The sequence below is a fragment of the Bufo bufo genome, chromosome 9 (genome assembly GCF_905171765.1).
Source record: "Bufo bufo chromosome 9, aBufBuf1.1, whole genome shotgun sequence".
In the NCBI taxonomy this organism is placed as follows: domain Eukaryota; kingdom Metazoa; phylum Chordata; class Amphibia; order Anura; family Bufonidae; genus Bufo; species Bufo bufo.
In genome coordinates, this window is record NC_053397.1 from 1219227 (window position 1) to 1233348 (window position 14122).

At 45.9% G+C, this 14122-nt stretch overlaps 1 protein-coding gene across 5 annotated transcripts in view; it reads left to right on the forward strand.

Annotated features, from left to right (window-relative positions):
* Positions 1–14122, forward strand: part of LOC120978749 (plasma membrane calcium-transporting ATPase 2) — a 216189-nt gene that overhangs the window by 165424 nt on the left and 36643 nt on the right. For all 5 annotated transcript variants that reach the window (XM_040407072.1, XM_040407068.1, XM_040407069.1 and 2 more), the window contains 8 exons: positions 2190–2231; positions 3716–3874; positions 4186–4400; positions 4495–4737; positions 7349–7590; positions 7788–8022; positions 8401–8580; positions 9397–9484. In XM_040407072.1, the coding sequence (XP_040263006.1) occupies positions 2190–2231; positions 3716–3874; positions 4186–4400; positions 4495–4737; positions 7349–7590; positions 7788–8022; positions 8401–8580; positions 9397–9484 (1404 nt within the window). The remainder of the gene's footprint in view (positions 1–2189; positions 2232–3715; positions 3875–4185; positions 4401–4494; positions 4738–7348; positions 7591–7787; positions 8023–8400; positions 8581–9396; positions 9485–14122) is intronic.

A 14122-nucleotide genomic window follows, 5' to 3' on the forward strand; every position in this document is an offset into this window, starting at 1 on the left:
CGGTATAGACTGCACTTATAGTTATATTCATACAGTACATATAGAGTCCGGTATAGACTGCACTTATAGTTATATTCATACAGTACATATAGAGTCCGGTATAGACTGCACTTATAGTTATATTCATACAGTACATATAGAGTCCGGTATAGACTGCACTTATAGTTATATTCATACAGTACATATAGAGTCCGGTATAGACTGCACTTATAGTTATATTCATACAGTACATATAGAGTTCGGTATAGACTGCACTTATAGTTATATTCATACAGTACATATAGAGTCCGGTATAGACTGCACTTATAGTTATATTCATACAGTACATATAGAGTCCGGTATAGACTGCACTTATAGTTATATTCATACAGTACATATAGAGTCCGGTATAGACTGCACTTATAGTTATATTCATACAGTACATATAGAGTTCAGTATATACTGCACATATAGTTATATTCATACAGTACATATAGAGTTCGGTATAGACTGCACTTATAGTTATATTCATACAGTACATATAGAGTCCGGTATAGACTGCACTTATAGTTATATTCATACAGTACATAAAGAGTTCGGTATAGACTGCACATATAGTTATATTCATACAGTACATATAGAGTCCGGTATAGACTGCACTTATAGTTATATTCATACAGTACATATAGAGTCCGGTATAGACTGCACTTATAGTTATATTCATACAGTACATATAGAGTTCAGTATAGACTGCACATATAGTTATATTCATACAGTACATATAGAGTCCGGTATAGACTGCACTTATAGTTATATTCATACAGTACATATAGAGTCCGGTATAGACTGCACTTATAGTTATATTCATACAGTACATATAGAGTCCGGTATAGACTGCACTTATAGTTATATTCATACAGTACATATAGAGTTCGGTATAGAGTGCACATATAGTTATATTCATACAGTACATATAGAGTCCGGTATAGACTGCACTTATAGTTATATTCATACAGTACATATAGAGTTCAGTATAGACTGCACTTATAGTTATATTCATACAGTACATATAGAGTCCGGTATAGACTGCACTTATAGTTATATTCATACAGTACATATAGAGTCCGGTATAGACTGCACTTATAGTTATATTCATACAGTACATATAGAGTTCGGTATAGACTGCACTTATAGTTATATTCATACAGTACATATAGAGTCCGGTATAGACTGCACATACAGTTATATTCATACAGTACATATAGAGTCCGGTATAGACTGCACTTATAGTTATATTCATACAGTACATATAGAGTTCAGTATAGACTGCACTTATAGTTATATTCATACAGTACATATAGAGTTCAGTATAGACTGCACTTATAGTTATATTCATACAGTACATATAGAGTTCAGTATAGACTGCACTTATAGTTATATTCATACAGTACATATAGAGTCCGGTATAGACTGCACTTATAGTTATATTCATACAGTACATATAGAGTCCGGTATAGACTGCACTTATAGTTATATTCATACAGTACATATAGAGTCCGGTATAGACTGCACTTATAGTTATATTCATACAGTACATATAGAGTTCAGTATAGACTGCACTTATAGTTATATTCATACAGTACATATAGAGTTCAGTATAGACTGCACTTATAGTTATATTCATACAGTACATATAGAGTCCGGTATAGACTGCACTTATAGTTATATTCATACAGTACATATAGAGTCCGGTATAGACTGCACTTATAGTTATATTCATACAGTACATATAGAGTTCAGTATAGACTGCACTTATAGTTATATTCATACAGTACATATAGAGTTCAGTATAGACTGCACTTATAGTTATATTCATACAGTACATATAGAGTTCAGTATAGACTGCACTTATAGTTATATTCATACAGTACATATAGAGTCCGGTATAGACTGCACTTATAGTTATATTCATACAGTACATATAGAGTCCGGTATAGACTGCACTTATAGTTATATTCATACAGTACATATAGAGTCCGGTATAGACTGCACACCTACGGACCCTAGGAAGCCTCCAGTCTCACCCCCCCCCAGCCCTAGAACTGTCCGCTGCCCGCACCTGTATTCTGCACCGTCACCTGTGCCTTTCCTTGTTTCTTCTCATGTTTCATGTTTTGTTCTTTGTTGTCTGTCAACCTCTCATCATGTAGGGAAAATGCAAGATGGAAATGTGGAGATCCTCCAAAATAAAGGTAAGGATGCCCCCTTCCGGAGCTGAGGTATAGCGCACCGTCCGCAGGACGCATTGAATGCAAGTAATCTGGTTTTCGCAGAGGAAAGTGAGAACTTCGAGGCCAGGGCCACGCCATGAAAGTTTGCAGTTCTTCTGGACTTTTCAGATGTGCTATTAAGGCCTCTTTCACACGACCGTATGGCTATTTCAGTGTTCTGTGGTCTGTTTTTCACTGATCCGTTTTTTTGTTTCTGTTGTTTTTCCGTTTCCGTTCCGTTTTTCCGTATGGCATATACAGTATACAGTAATTACATAGAAAAAATTGGGCTGGGCATAACATTTTCAATAGATGGTTCAGAAAAAAATGGAACGGATACGGAAGACATACGGATGCATTTCCGTATATGTTCCGTTTTTTTGCGGACCCATTGACTTGAATGGAACCACGGAACCTGATTTGCGGGCAATAATAGGACATGTTCTATCTTTCAATGGAACAGAAAAACGGAAATACGGAAATGGAATGCATACGGAGTACATTCCGTTTTTTTTTGCGGACCCATTGAAATGAATGGTTTCGTATACGGAATGCAAAAAAAAAAAAAATAGGGTAGTGTGAAAGAGGCCTAAGTGGAGAATAATTCTCCTATAAAATGCCCTGACCACAAAATGAAATGCCCCTACCACAAAATCTCCACAAAACGAAATGCCCCTACCACAAAATCTCCACAGAATGAAATGCCACTGACCACAAAATCTCAAAACTAAATCGCACTGACCACAACATCTCCACAACACGCTATGGACCACAAAAACTCTTGAAGACGAAAATCTCCACAAATCAAAATGCCACTGACCACAAAATGAAATGACACGGACCAAAAAACCAAATGCCACTGACCACAATGTCTCCACAAAAGGAAAATCTCCTGACGACAAAATCTCCCCAAACGAAATGTCACTGACGACAAAAACTGCACAAAACGAAATGCCACTGACCACAAATACTCCTCAAAACAAAATGCAACTGACGACAAAAACTGCACAAAACGAAATGCAACTGACGACAAAAACTGCACAAAACGAAATGCCACTGACCACAAATACTCCTCAAAACAAAATGCCACTGTCCACAAAGTGAGTCAGCGCCTCCAATCTTTAACTCATCAGGTAACCCACTTAGCATTAGAGGCACGAGGTGCTTCCGTTTTGTAGGTTGCATATTGGAGGTGCTGGGTTCCACGTTCACTCCGGCTGTGTGCTCTGTGTCACCCTGACCCTAGCCTGATCAGGAACGCTGGAAGCTCTGCTCCCTTTCTGTCAGCACCACGCCACGTGGCCCTGGCTGCAGCTTGCTATAAAATATGACCATGACCTGTAGTTTCATGTAGTTGGCGGTCAGGGACAGTCCCTGTCTGTGAGGATATTACTGGTTAGATGTATATGAGGCTGAGGTACTGCAGACCACGTGCCTCCATTGACTATGTCCTTTTGCTTGAACAGCCAAACAGCAAGATGGAGCAGCTGCCATGGAGATGCAGCCCTTGAAAAGTGCCGAGGGTGGAGATGGAGAAGAAAAGAAGAAATCAAATCCACACAAAAAGGAGAAGTCTGTTCTACAGGGGAAGCTGACAAAACTGGCGGTGCAGATTGGGAAAGCCGGTAAGCAAGAAAGCCAACGGCATGATGTGTGAACGCTGGGCAGCATGGAAGCTGTGCCTGGAGGAGAATCCTTGTATGAGGCCTCCTCTAGAGATTAAGAGGGTCCGACCCTAACTCTGGCGGCCCTTAGTCTGTCACATCAAACAGAAGCAACGCTGCTTCCTCCCTAATCCTCTCACGCAAAGCTGCCACAGGCAGTGAGGGTCCTGGTGTCAATGGGAAGGGATAACCTTGTGGGGAGCTGGCCTGGTAGACATGTCCTTGATGACACCTGATTGCTGATGACCTCTCCCACCGCTCTCTTCCTCCAGGTCTGGTCATGTCTGCTATCACAGTCATTATCTTGGTATTATATTTTGCTATCGATACATTTGTTGTTCAGAGAAGACAATGGCTGCCGGAGTGCACGCCCATATACATCCAGTATTTTGTCAAGTTCTTCATCATTGGCGTCACTGTTCTGGTGGTTGCCGTGCCGGAGGGACTGCCTCTAGCCGTGACGATTTCTCTGGCGTATTCCGTTAAGGTGAGTCTCCTTACTGACCCCCGTAGAATGCTGCACACATCCAGGCCACCCCTGGTCACTCCTGGTCACTCCTCGATCGTTCTTTCCTTTCCAGAAAATGATGAAAGATAATAATCTAGTGCGACATTTAGATGCTTGTGAGACTATGGGTAATGCAACGGCTATCTGCTCCGATAAGACAGGCACGCTGACTACAAACAGGATGACCGTGGTTCAGGCCTATATTGGAGATGTCCTTTACAAAGAAATCCCAGATCCTGATGCTCTTCCAGCCAAGACCTTAGATATTCTGGTCAACGCCATAAGCATCAACAGCGCCTACACCTCCAAAGTCCTGGTGAGTTCAGTCACATGCCTCCATACTTCATTATGGCAGCCAGCCCTATGTAGTGGTGGGAGTGACAGAGGGTAGGGGTCATTGCACTAAAGCTGCCCATTCCATAGGTATCAGCCAAACCATCCTTCAGCCGGCCGCTAGCTCTCCTGGCTTCTCCATAAACATCAGCTTGATGGATGCTATGAGGAGAGCGGAGAAAGCCCCTGGCAGACAGTTCTGGTGACCGCTTATGTCCTGGGAGGACAAAACTCTACTCGGCCAGCTCCTGGTAGAAGCTCCCCATAACATTACACTTTTGTCGGCCGATACACTAATATGAATGGGATCGGGCGAGAATTGTGAGCTCCCCATACAAATGAGTGTGTCAGCCGACAAAAGTATAATGTGTATGGGGAGCTTCTGCCAGGAGCTGGCCACGTATAATACGGCTCAGAGACATTCCCCACAAAGGAAAAGAAGAAGGAAAAAAGGAGGAAGTTTATTCAGACACTAAAGGATCTAGAGAGAAAAATCCCCTTGTGTCTGACGGTAGGCGCCGACAGTGGTGGTGACTGAAGTCTAAGTAGCACAAGGGTGGCAGCCCAAAAAAGTGTCCAAGCAGGGCAAAAATAGGGGTAGGGAGGAGGTATAGGAAAGGCGCCAAACCGAGCAAAAATGCACTAAATTTTTTTTATCATGGTGCTAGAGTGCTAGCATAATATATATATAGGTCAAAGGCTTCTACATAAAAACCTTTCATGTAGAAAACAACAAAATAATAGAATAAAAAGTAATAAAATAATAATAATAATTATTAACAATTGATAAAAAAAAAAAAATTATCATTGGAATAAAATAGTTGAAATAAATGCGGTCCCTGCTGTGGTGAACACAGAGGGTTAAAGGTGGAGGTTAAAAACCAAGGTTAAAAGAAAGGAATAAAATGGATGGGAAACATCCAGTGAGGCACTTACCTCACTGGGGGGTCGTCAGCAGGATGAGCACATAACACCTGTGACGGTTCCCCCCTGGCCAGGATCCTGTGTAGAGTCTCAGTGAATGATGGCAGCGAGGCACAGCGCTTCTGATGAAGGGGAAACATTGATCCCCGAAACGCGTTGAGCCATACATTATACAATAAAGGCGATTTGATCAGAAGCGCTGTGCCTCGCTGCCATTATTCACTGAGACTCTACACACGATCCTGGCCGGGGGGGAACCGTCACAGGTGTTATGTGCTTATCCTGCTGACGACCCCCCAGTGAAGTAAGTGCCTCACTGGATGTTTCCCCTTCATCAGAAGCGCTGTGCCTCGCTGCCATCATTCACTGAGACTCTACACAGGATCCTGGCCAGGGGGGAACCGTCACAGGTGTTATGTGCTCATCCTGCTGACGACCCCCCCAGTGAAGTAAGTGCCTCACTGGATGTTTCCCCTTCATCAGAAGCGCTGTGCCTCGCTGCCATCATTCACTGAGACTCTACACACGATCCTGGCCAGGGGGGAACCGTCACAGGTGTTATGTGCTTATCCTGCTGACGACCCCCCCAGTGAAGTAAGTGCCTCACTGGATGTTTCCCCTTCATCAGAAGCGCTGTGCCTCGCTGCCATCATTCACTGAGACTCTACACAGGATCCTGGCCGGGGGGGAACCGTCACAGGTGTTATGTGCTCATCCTGCTGACGACCCCCCAGTGAAGTAAGTGCCTCACTGGATGTTTCCCCTTCATCAGAAGCGCTGTGCCTCGCTGCCATCATTCACTGAGACTCTACACAGGATCCTGGCCGGGGGGGAACCGTCACAGGTGTTATGTGCTTATCCTGCTGACGACCCCCCAGTGAGGTACTTACTTCAAAAAATGTTTATTCATCCATTTTATTCCTTTCTTTTAACCTCCACCTTTAACCCTCTGTGTTCACCACAGCAGGGACCGCATTTATTTCAACTATTTTATTCCAATGATAATTTATTTTTATTTTTTTATTAATAATTTTTTTTTTTTTATCAATTGTTAATAATTATTATTATTATTTTATTACTTTTTATTCTATTATTTTGTTGTTTTCTACATGAAAGGTTTTTATGTAGAAGCCTTTGACCTATATATATATTATGCTAGCACTCTAGCACCATGATAAAAAAAATTAGTGCATTTTTGCTCTGTTTGGCGCCTTTCCTATACCTCCTCCCTACCCCTATTTTTGTTTTTTCAAAATTCCCCACAAAGGTCTTTCATGCAGAGATCCTTCTAGTCCAGCATCTCCTGACCACAGATGAGAATTCAAAACTGAGAGGATGGCCACAATAGCTGGTTACAGGGAAGTGGCGTGAACAACTCAAGGCCATCTTTAGGGAGGATAATCAGAGTCTGACCTACCAGAGCAGAAGCAGACGGACCACAAGAATGAAGAGAACACCGTGCTGGGAATTTATCTATTGGGAGGGATTAGACCAATGTTCATTTCCTTAGATTGAAGATTTAATAGGTGCTAATGTTGTGATGACTGTACGCAGAGAGACAAGCAGAATGCACAGGAAAAAGTCACCACGAGCTCGGCATCCACATGTGGCAAGAGGCTCATGTATCACGTGGCACATAATCCTCCTTGCACTGGTGTTTGTTTTTGCAGCCCGCAGAGCAGAGTGGTGGCCTCCCGCGACAAGTCGGAAACAAAACTGAATGTGGCTTGTTGGGATTTTTGTTGGATTTGAAGCAAGGCTATCAGACTGTGAGAAACCTCATTCCGGAGGAGAAACTCTACAAAGTCTACACCTTCAATTCTGTACGGAAGTCCATGAGCACCGTGGTCAAGCTGGAAGACGGCAGCTTCCGCTTATACAGCAAAGGGGCTTCAGAGATTATCCTTAAGAAGTAAGTGGCCTGTCCATCTGTAGAGTCAGTCCTGTCCAGGGGCTTCATGTCCTTTCTGCCCCCGTTACATTTCACTATGTGGTAGTTGTCTCCACAGATACAGCTGCCACGACCCAGTATTTACCTCCTTGTAAGGCCGCCATCAGGGAGCAGGTTTCCTTATAATTCACTTTTTTCTGGATCTTCTCCCTTTCTAGATGTTCCAAAATCTTAAATGGCGCTGGAGACCCTCGTCTGTTCAAGCCCCGAGATAGAGATGAGATGGTAAAAAAAGTGATTGAGCCAATGGCTTCTGATGGTCTCAGAACAATCTGCATTTCTTATCGAGACTTCAGCCAGGGTACAGAGCCAGACTGGGACAATGAGAATGAAATTGTGGCCGATCTGACCTGCATCGCTGTGGTTGGCATTGAAGATCCAGTCAGGCCGGAGGTAAAGTCTCGCAGAGCGGTGAGGGAATCTCTGTGTTTGTCAGGGAGAGATTAAGGACGTGGTGTGGAAAGCATAGAGTCCCAGAATGTGACCTCAGCCCATGAGAGTGGTGACTGAGGCAGGGAACTGTCACTGATGAGAGTGCTAGTCCCCATGAGGTCGTAACTTGCTGCTCTAGCTCTGCAGCTAAATGCCCCATAAAACATGGCTGCCCCCAGCTAACGCCCCCTAGAATATTGGAAGATAGTACAGATTACAATCAAAGGGTAAAGTCCTTCATGGATCACGGGACAAATATCGGAGAGGATTGGGAGAGACACAGAGGCTCTCCAGCTCTTGTTTGTGGACATTCTGTAGACTACTTTGTGTTGGATGCAGGTCCCGGAGGCGATCCAGAAATGTCAGCGGGCTGGAATCACGGTCCGCATGGTGACGGGTGATAACATTAATACAGCTCGTGCTATTGCCATTAAATGCGGCATCATTCACCCTGGAGAGGATTTTCTCTGCATTGATGGGAAGGAATTTAACCGGAGGATACGCAACGAGAAGGGCGAGGTGAGTCCTGGGGATACGTTCTACCAGGTATTACACTGACACATTCATCTCTGGATCCACAAATCCAGATTTTATCCATTTATGTAGCACCAACATGTTCCACAGCGCTGTACAGAGATTGGCATCAGTCGCCCCATCGGGGCTCACAATCTAAGTGCCTAATTGTTTGTTTTTTGGCTTATGTGAGGACATCGTGGTACAGAGAGAAAGCCATGCAAAGATGGAGAGAACTCACAAACCTCAAACCCAAGGCCACAAGACAAGAGTTTTAGCCACTGAGCCAACGTGGCACCCACACCCAGATGGTTGTATTACAGGACTCCCTTCAATTAGCCCCATGTAAGGTTTCATGTGTCTTGACTGAAAGGGGGCTCTCTGGTGGCCTCCCCGATGGCTGATCACAGGGGTCACCAGCAATACAAGGCCCACAGAGGTAGTGTGGGCTGTGGCACAGGGCTACAGATGTATATCAGAGGGAAGTATAGAGGTTCCCACCACCCCTGGAGGGCCAACCTTCGAGTCTTTTGAGATCTCACTCCTTACCTCAGTTCCAAGAGTTCAGCGCAACTTGCCCCAATATCATCAGATGCTACGAATATCTGGGCCATTACATTGGCCGTCCCCTATACATGCCCTGAACTATGTGGTCTTGATGGCCATTAGATCAGTGTGGGGGGTGATAAGCTTCCAAGGGGGCTGTCTATGTAAGAGGTGTCCTCATACGCCACTCAAACAAAGGGAGGAGGGCGCTCTACCCATAAGAGCTTACAATCTAATACATTAAAGTGTCCACTATAACAATTTCTCTTTCTACAGATTGAACAAGAAAGGATTGATAAAATTTGGCCTAAACTGCGGGTTCTGGCACGCTCCTCACCTACTGACAAGCACACTTTGGTGAAGGGTAAGTACTAGCAAGTAGGTAACCTGCTGTGTGCACTGGGTATGACCATCATCCCTGACATTTTGACCTGGCTGAGGCTCCAGAAGACATTACTCTCCTATTTTTGAAGCTGCATACAAGACATTGCCTCCATCTGTATCTAGTCTTTCCTGCCCTTGCAGACATTGTCCAGCGCTAGGCTCCATAGCCCCCTATTACCAGAAGCCATCAATGACACAGTCTCCAGCCTGACCCAGGTGTCTTCTGAGATGTTAGATGGTGGCATTCTGATGGGATCTGTTTTCTCCTTGGACAGTGGCTTCCAGAGATGATCAAGGAGATGGGTAATGCCCACTCGGCTCCGTCGTGATCTTCTCTCTTATAAGATGACACAAAATTGAGTCCTTTCATTATTAATGATTGGGCACTGCTGGAGTGAGAAGATTGACCCCCCATCTTTGAAAAGCCCCCTCTATCTGCTATAAATTGTAATATCAGCAGTGTAATATGAGAAGTGAGGAAGGTGAGGCATTTACAGATCATCTTTGTATTCTGCCCCTACACTTCACATTATTCACTCATCATACCACAATATTCCCCCCATCGCTCGTGACACCGCCTGTCCTCCCGAATAAGCTCCTGAATACCTCCCACAAGTTTCCATGTAATGCTCAATGTGATGAGCGACACAACCAAAGGACCACCACTGCTCCCAGGATATGACCGCCACCGATCCCAGGATATGACCACCACTGATCCCAGGATATGACCGCCACAGATCCCAGGATATGACCACCACAGATCCCAGGATATGACCACCACTGATCCCAGGATACCTTCCCAGGATATGACCGCCACTGAACCCAGGATATGACTGCCACTGATCCCAGGATATGACCGCCACTGATCCCAGGATATGACCGCCACTGATCCCAGGATATGACCGCCACAGATCCCAAGATATGACCACCACTGATCCCAGGATATGACCGCGACAGATCCCAGGATATGACCGCGACAGATCCCAGGATATGACCGCCACTGATCCCAGGATACCTTCCCAGGATATGACCGCCACAGATCCCAGGATATGGCCACCACTGATCCCAGGATATGACCGCACTGATCCCAGGATATGACTGCTGGACCCCATTTCTTCCCAGATCCAAAGATAGGACAGCCACTGATCCCAGGATATGACCACCACTGATCCCAGGATATGACCGCCACAGATCCCAGGATATGACCGCCACAGATCCCAGGATATGACCGCCACAGATCCCAGGATATGACCACCACTGACCCCAGGATACCTTCCCAGGATATGAGGGCCACTGATTCCAGGATATGACCGCCACTGATCCCAGGATATGACTGCTGGACCCCATTTCTTCCCAGATCCAAAGATATGACCGCCACTGATCCCAGGATATGACCGCCACTGATCCCAGGATATGACCGCCACTGATCCCAGGATATGACCGCCACTGATCCCAGGATATGACTGCTGGACCCCATTTCTTCCCAGATCCAAAGATATGACTGCCACTGATCCCAGGTTATGACCACCACTGATCCCAGGATATGACCACCACTGATCCCAGGATATGACCGCCACAGATCCCAGGATATGACCACCACTGATCCCGGGATACCTTCCCAGGATATGAGGGCCACTGATTCCAGGATATGACCGCCACAGATCCCAGGATATGACTGCTGGACCCCATTTCTTCCCAGATCCAAAGACATGACCGCCACTGATCCCAGGATATGACCACCACTGATCCCAGGATATGACCGCCACTGATCCCAGGATATGACCGCCACGGATCCCAGGATACATTCCCAGGATATGAGGGCCACTGATTCCAGGATATGACCGCCACTGATCCCAGGATATGACTGCTGGACCCCATTTCTTCCCAGATCCAAAGATATGACCACCACTGATCCCAGGATATGACCGCCACTGATCCCAGGATATGACCGCCACTGATCCCAGGATATGACTGCCACTAATCCCAGGATATGACCGCCACTGATCCCAGGATATGACCACCACTGATCCCAGGATACGAGGGCCACTGATCCCAGGATGTGACCGCCACTGATCCCAGGATACGTTCCCAGGATATAAGGGCCACTGATTCCAGGATATGACCGCCACTGTTTCCAGGATATGACCGCCACTGTTTCCAGGATATGACCGCCACTGATCCCAGGATATGACCGCCACTGATCCCAGGATATGACCGCCACTGATTTCAGGATATGATTGCCACTGATCCCAGAATATGACTGCGACTGATTCCAGGATATGACCACCACTAATCTCATGACCTCAACTGATCCTAGGATATGACCTCGACTGATTTCAGGATACGACCGCCACTGATTTCAGGATATGACTGCCACTGATTTCAGGATATGACCGCCACAGATCCCAGGATATGACTGCTGGACCCCATTTCTTCCCAGATCCAAAGACATGACCGCCACTGATCCCAGGATATGACCACCACTGATCCCAGGATATGACCGCCACTGATCCCAGGATATGACCGCCACGGATCCCAGGATACATTCCCAGGATATGAGGGCCACTGATTCCAGGATATGACCGCCACTGATCCCAGGATATGACTGCTGGACCCCATTTCTTCCCAGATCCAAAGATATGACCACCACTGATCCCAGGATATGACCGCCACTGATCCCAGGATATGACCGCCACTGATCCCAGGATATGACCGCCACTGATCCCAGGATATGACCGCCACTAATCCCAGGATATGACCGCCACTGATCCCAGGATATGACCGCCACTGATCCCAGGATACGAGGGCCACTGATCCCAGTATGTGACCGCCACTGATCCCAGGATACGTTCCCAGGATATAAGGGCCACTGATTCCAGGATATGACCGCCACTGATCCCAGGATATGACCGCCACTGATCCCAGGATATGACCGCCACTGATCCCAGGATATGACCGCCACTGATCCCAGGATATGACCGCCACTGATTTCAGGATATGATTGCCACTGATCCCAGAATATGACTGCGACTGATTCCAGGATATGACCACCACTAATCTCATGACCTCAACTGATCCTAGGATATGACCTCGACTGATTTCAGGATACGACCGCCACTGATTTCAGGATATGACCGCCACTGATTTCAGGATATGACTGCCACTGATTTCAGGATATGACCGCCACTGATTTCAGGATATGACCGCCACTGATTTCAGGATATGACCGCCACTGATTTCAGGATATGACCGCCACTGATTTCAGGATATGACCGCCACTGATTTCAGGATATGACCACCACTGATTTCAGGATATGACCGCCACTGATCCCAGGATATGACAGCCACTATATGATGGACGCCATTTCCAGTATATTACACGGATTCCGTTCCCAGCATATCAAACCGCAGGAACACATTGCGAAGGCAAGGAAAAACATGAAAAGACGAACAACATGCAATGCGACAATTCACTGCAATATAGAGTACAAAATTGCATAAAAATTACAAGTGCTACACTAATAAGTGCAAGATCCTTGGCAAATCGTTTTGTACCAAATAATCTGAGCCCGTCTGCCGAACGTCAAGGCGATCTCTATTAGACGGGTTCCTACGCTAAATTCTACCTGTTAGGCGCCATGACGGCTACCATACACTTCAGGGAGTGTAGGTTACACAGCAGGCCCACTCCACGACATCACCGCCGCCAATGGATACCAAGGGTTGCAGTGAGAGTCCACAAACTATCTCACTCCTGGTGCAATGGCTTCAGTGAATGAAGTGGAGCAGACCTGACTATGTATTGACACTAATTAAAATCAGCCTGTGAGGCAGACAGGGTGGTCAGGAGTGCATGACTGGGGAGGTGACTGACCCCCTTTTTTGGTTTTTCTTTGCAGTTTGTACTGGAGGTGTGGCTGCCTCCCCAGTCATGCACTCCTGACCACCCTGTCTGCCTCACAGGCTGATTTTAATTAGTGTCAGTACATAGTCAGGCCTGCTCCACTTCATTCACTGAAGCCATGGCACCAGGAGTGAGATAGTTTGTGGACTCTCACTGCAACCCTTGGTATCCATTGGCGGCGGTGATGTCGTGGAGTGGGCCTGCTGTGTAACCTACACTCCCTGAAGTGTATGGTAGCCGTCATGGCGCCTAACAGGTAGAATTTAGCGTAGGAACCAGTCTAATAGAGATCGCCTTGACGTTCGGCAGACGGGCTCAGATTATTTTGTACAATACGATTTGCCAAGGATCTCTCACTTATTAGTGTAGCACTTGTAATTTTTATGCAATTTTGTACTTTATATTGCAGTGAATTGTCGCATTGCATGTTGTTCGTCTTTTCATGCCGTTCCCAGCATATGACAGATCCTGTTCCTAGTATATAATGGGCCCTGTTCCAAGTATGGCCCTTGAACCCAGTATTTTAAAGACCCCGTTCCCAGTATATGATGAACCCTGATCCCAGTATATGACGGACCTCGTTCCCTGTATGTGATGGATCCCGTTCCCAGTGTATGACAGACCCCATTCCGAGTATATGATGGGCCCCGTTCCAAGTTTGGCCCCTGATCCCAGTATGCGAAGGACTGCATTCCCAGTATAAGACAATCCAAG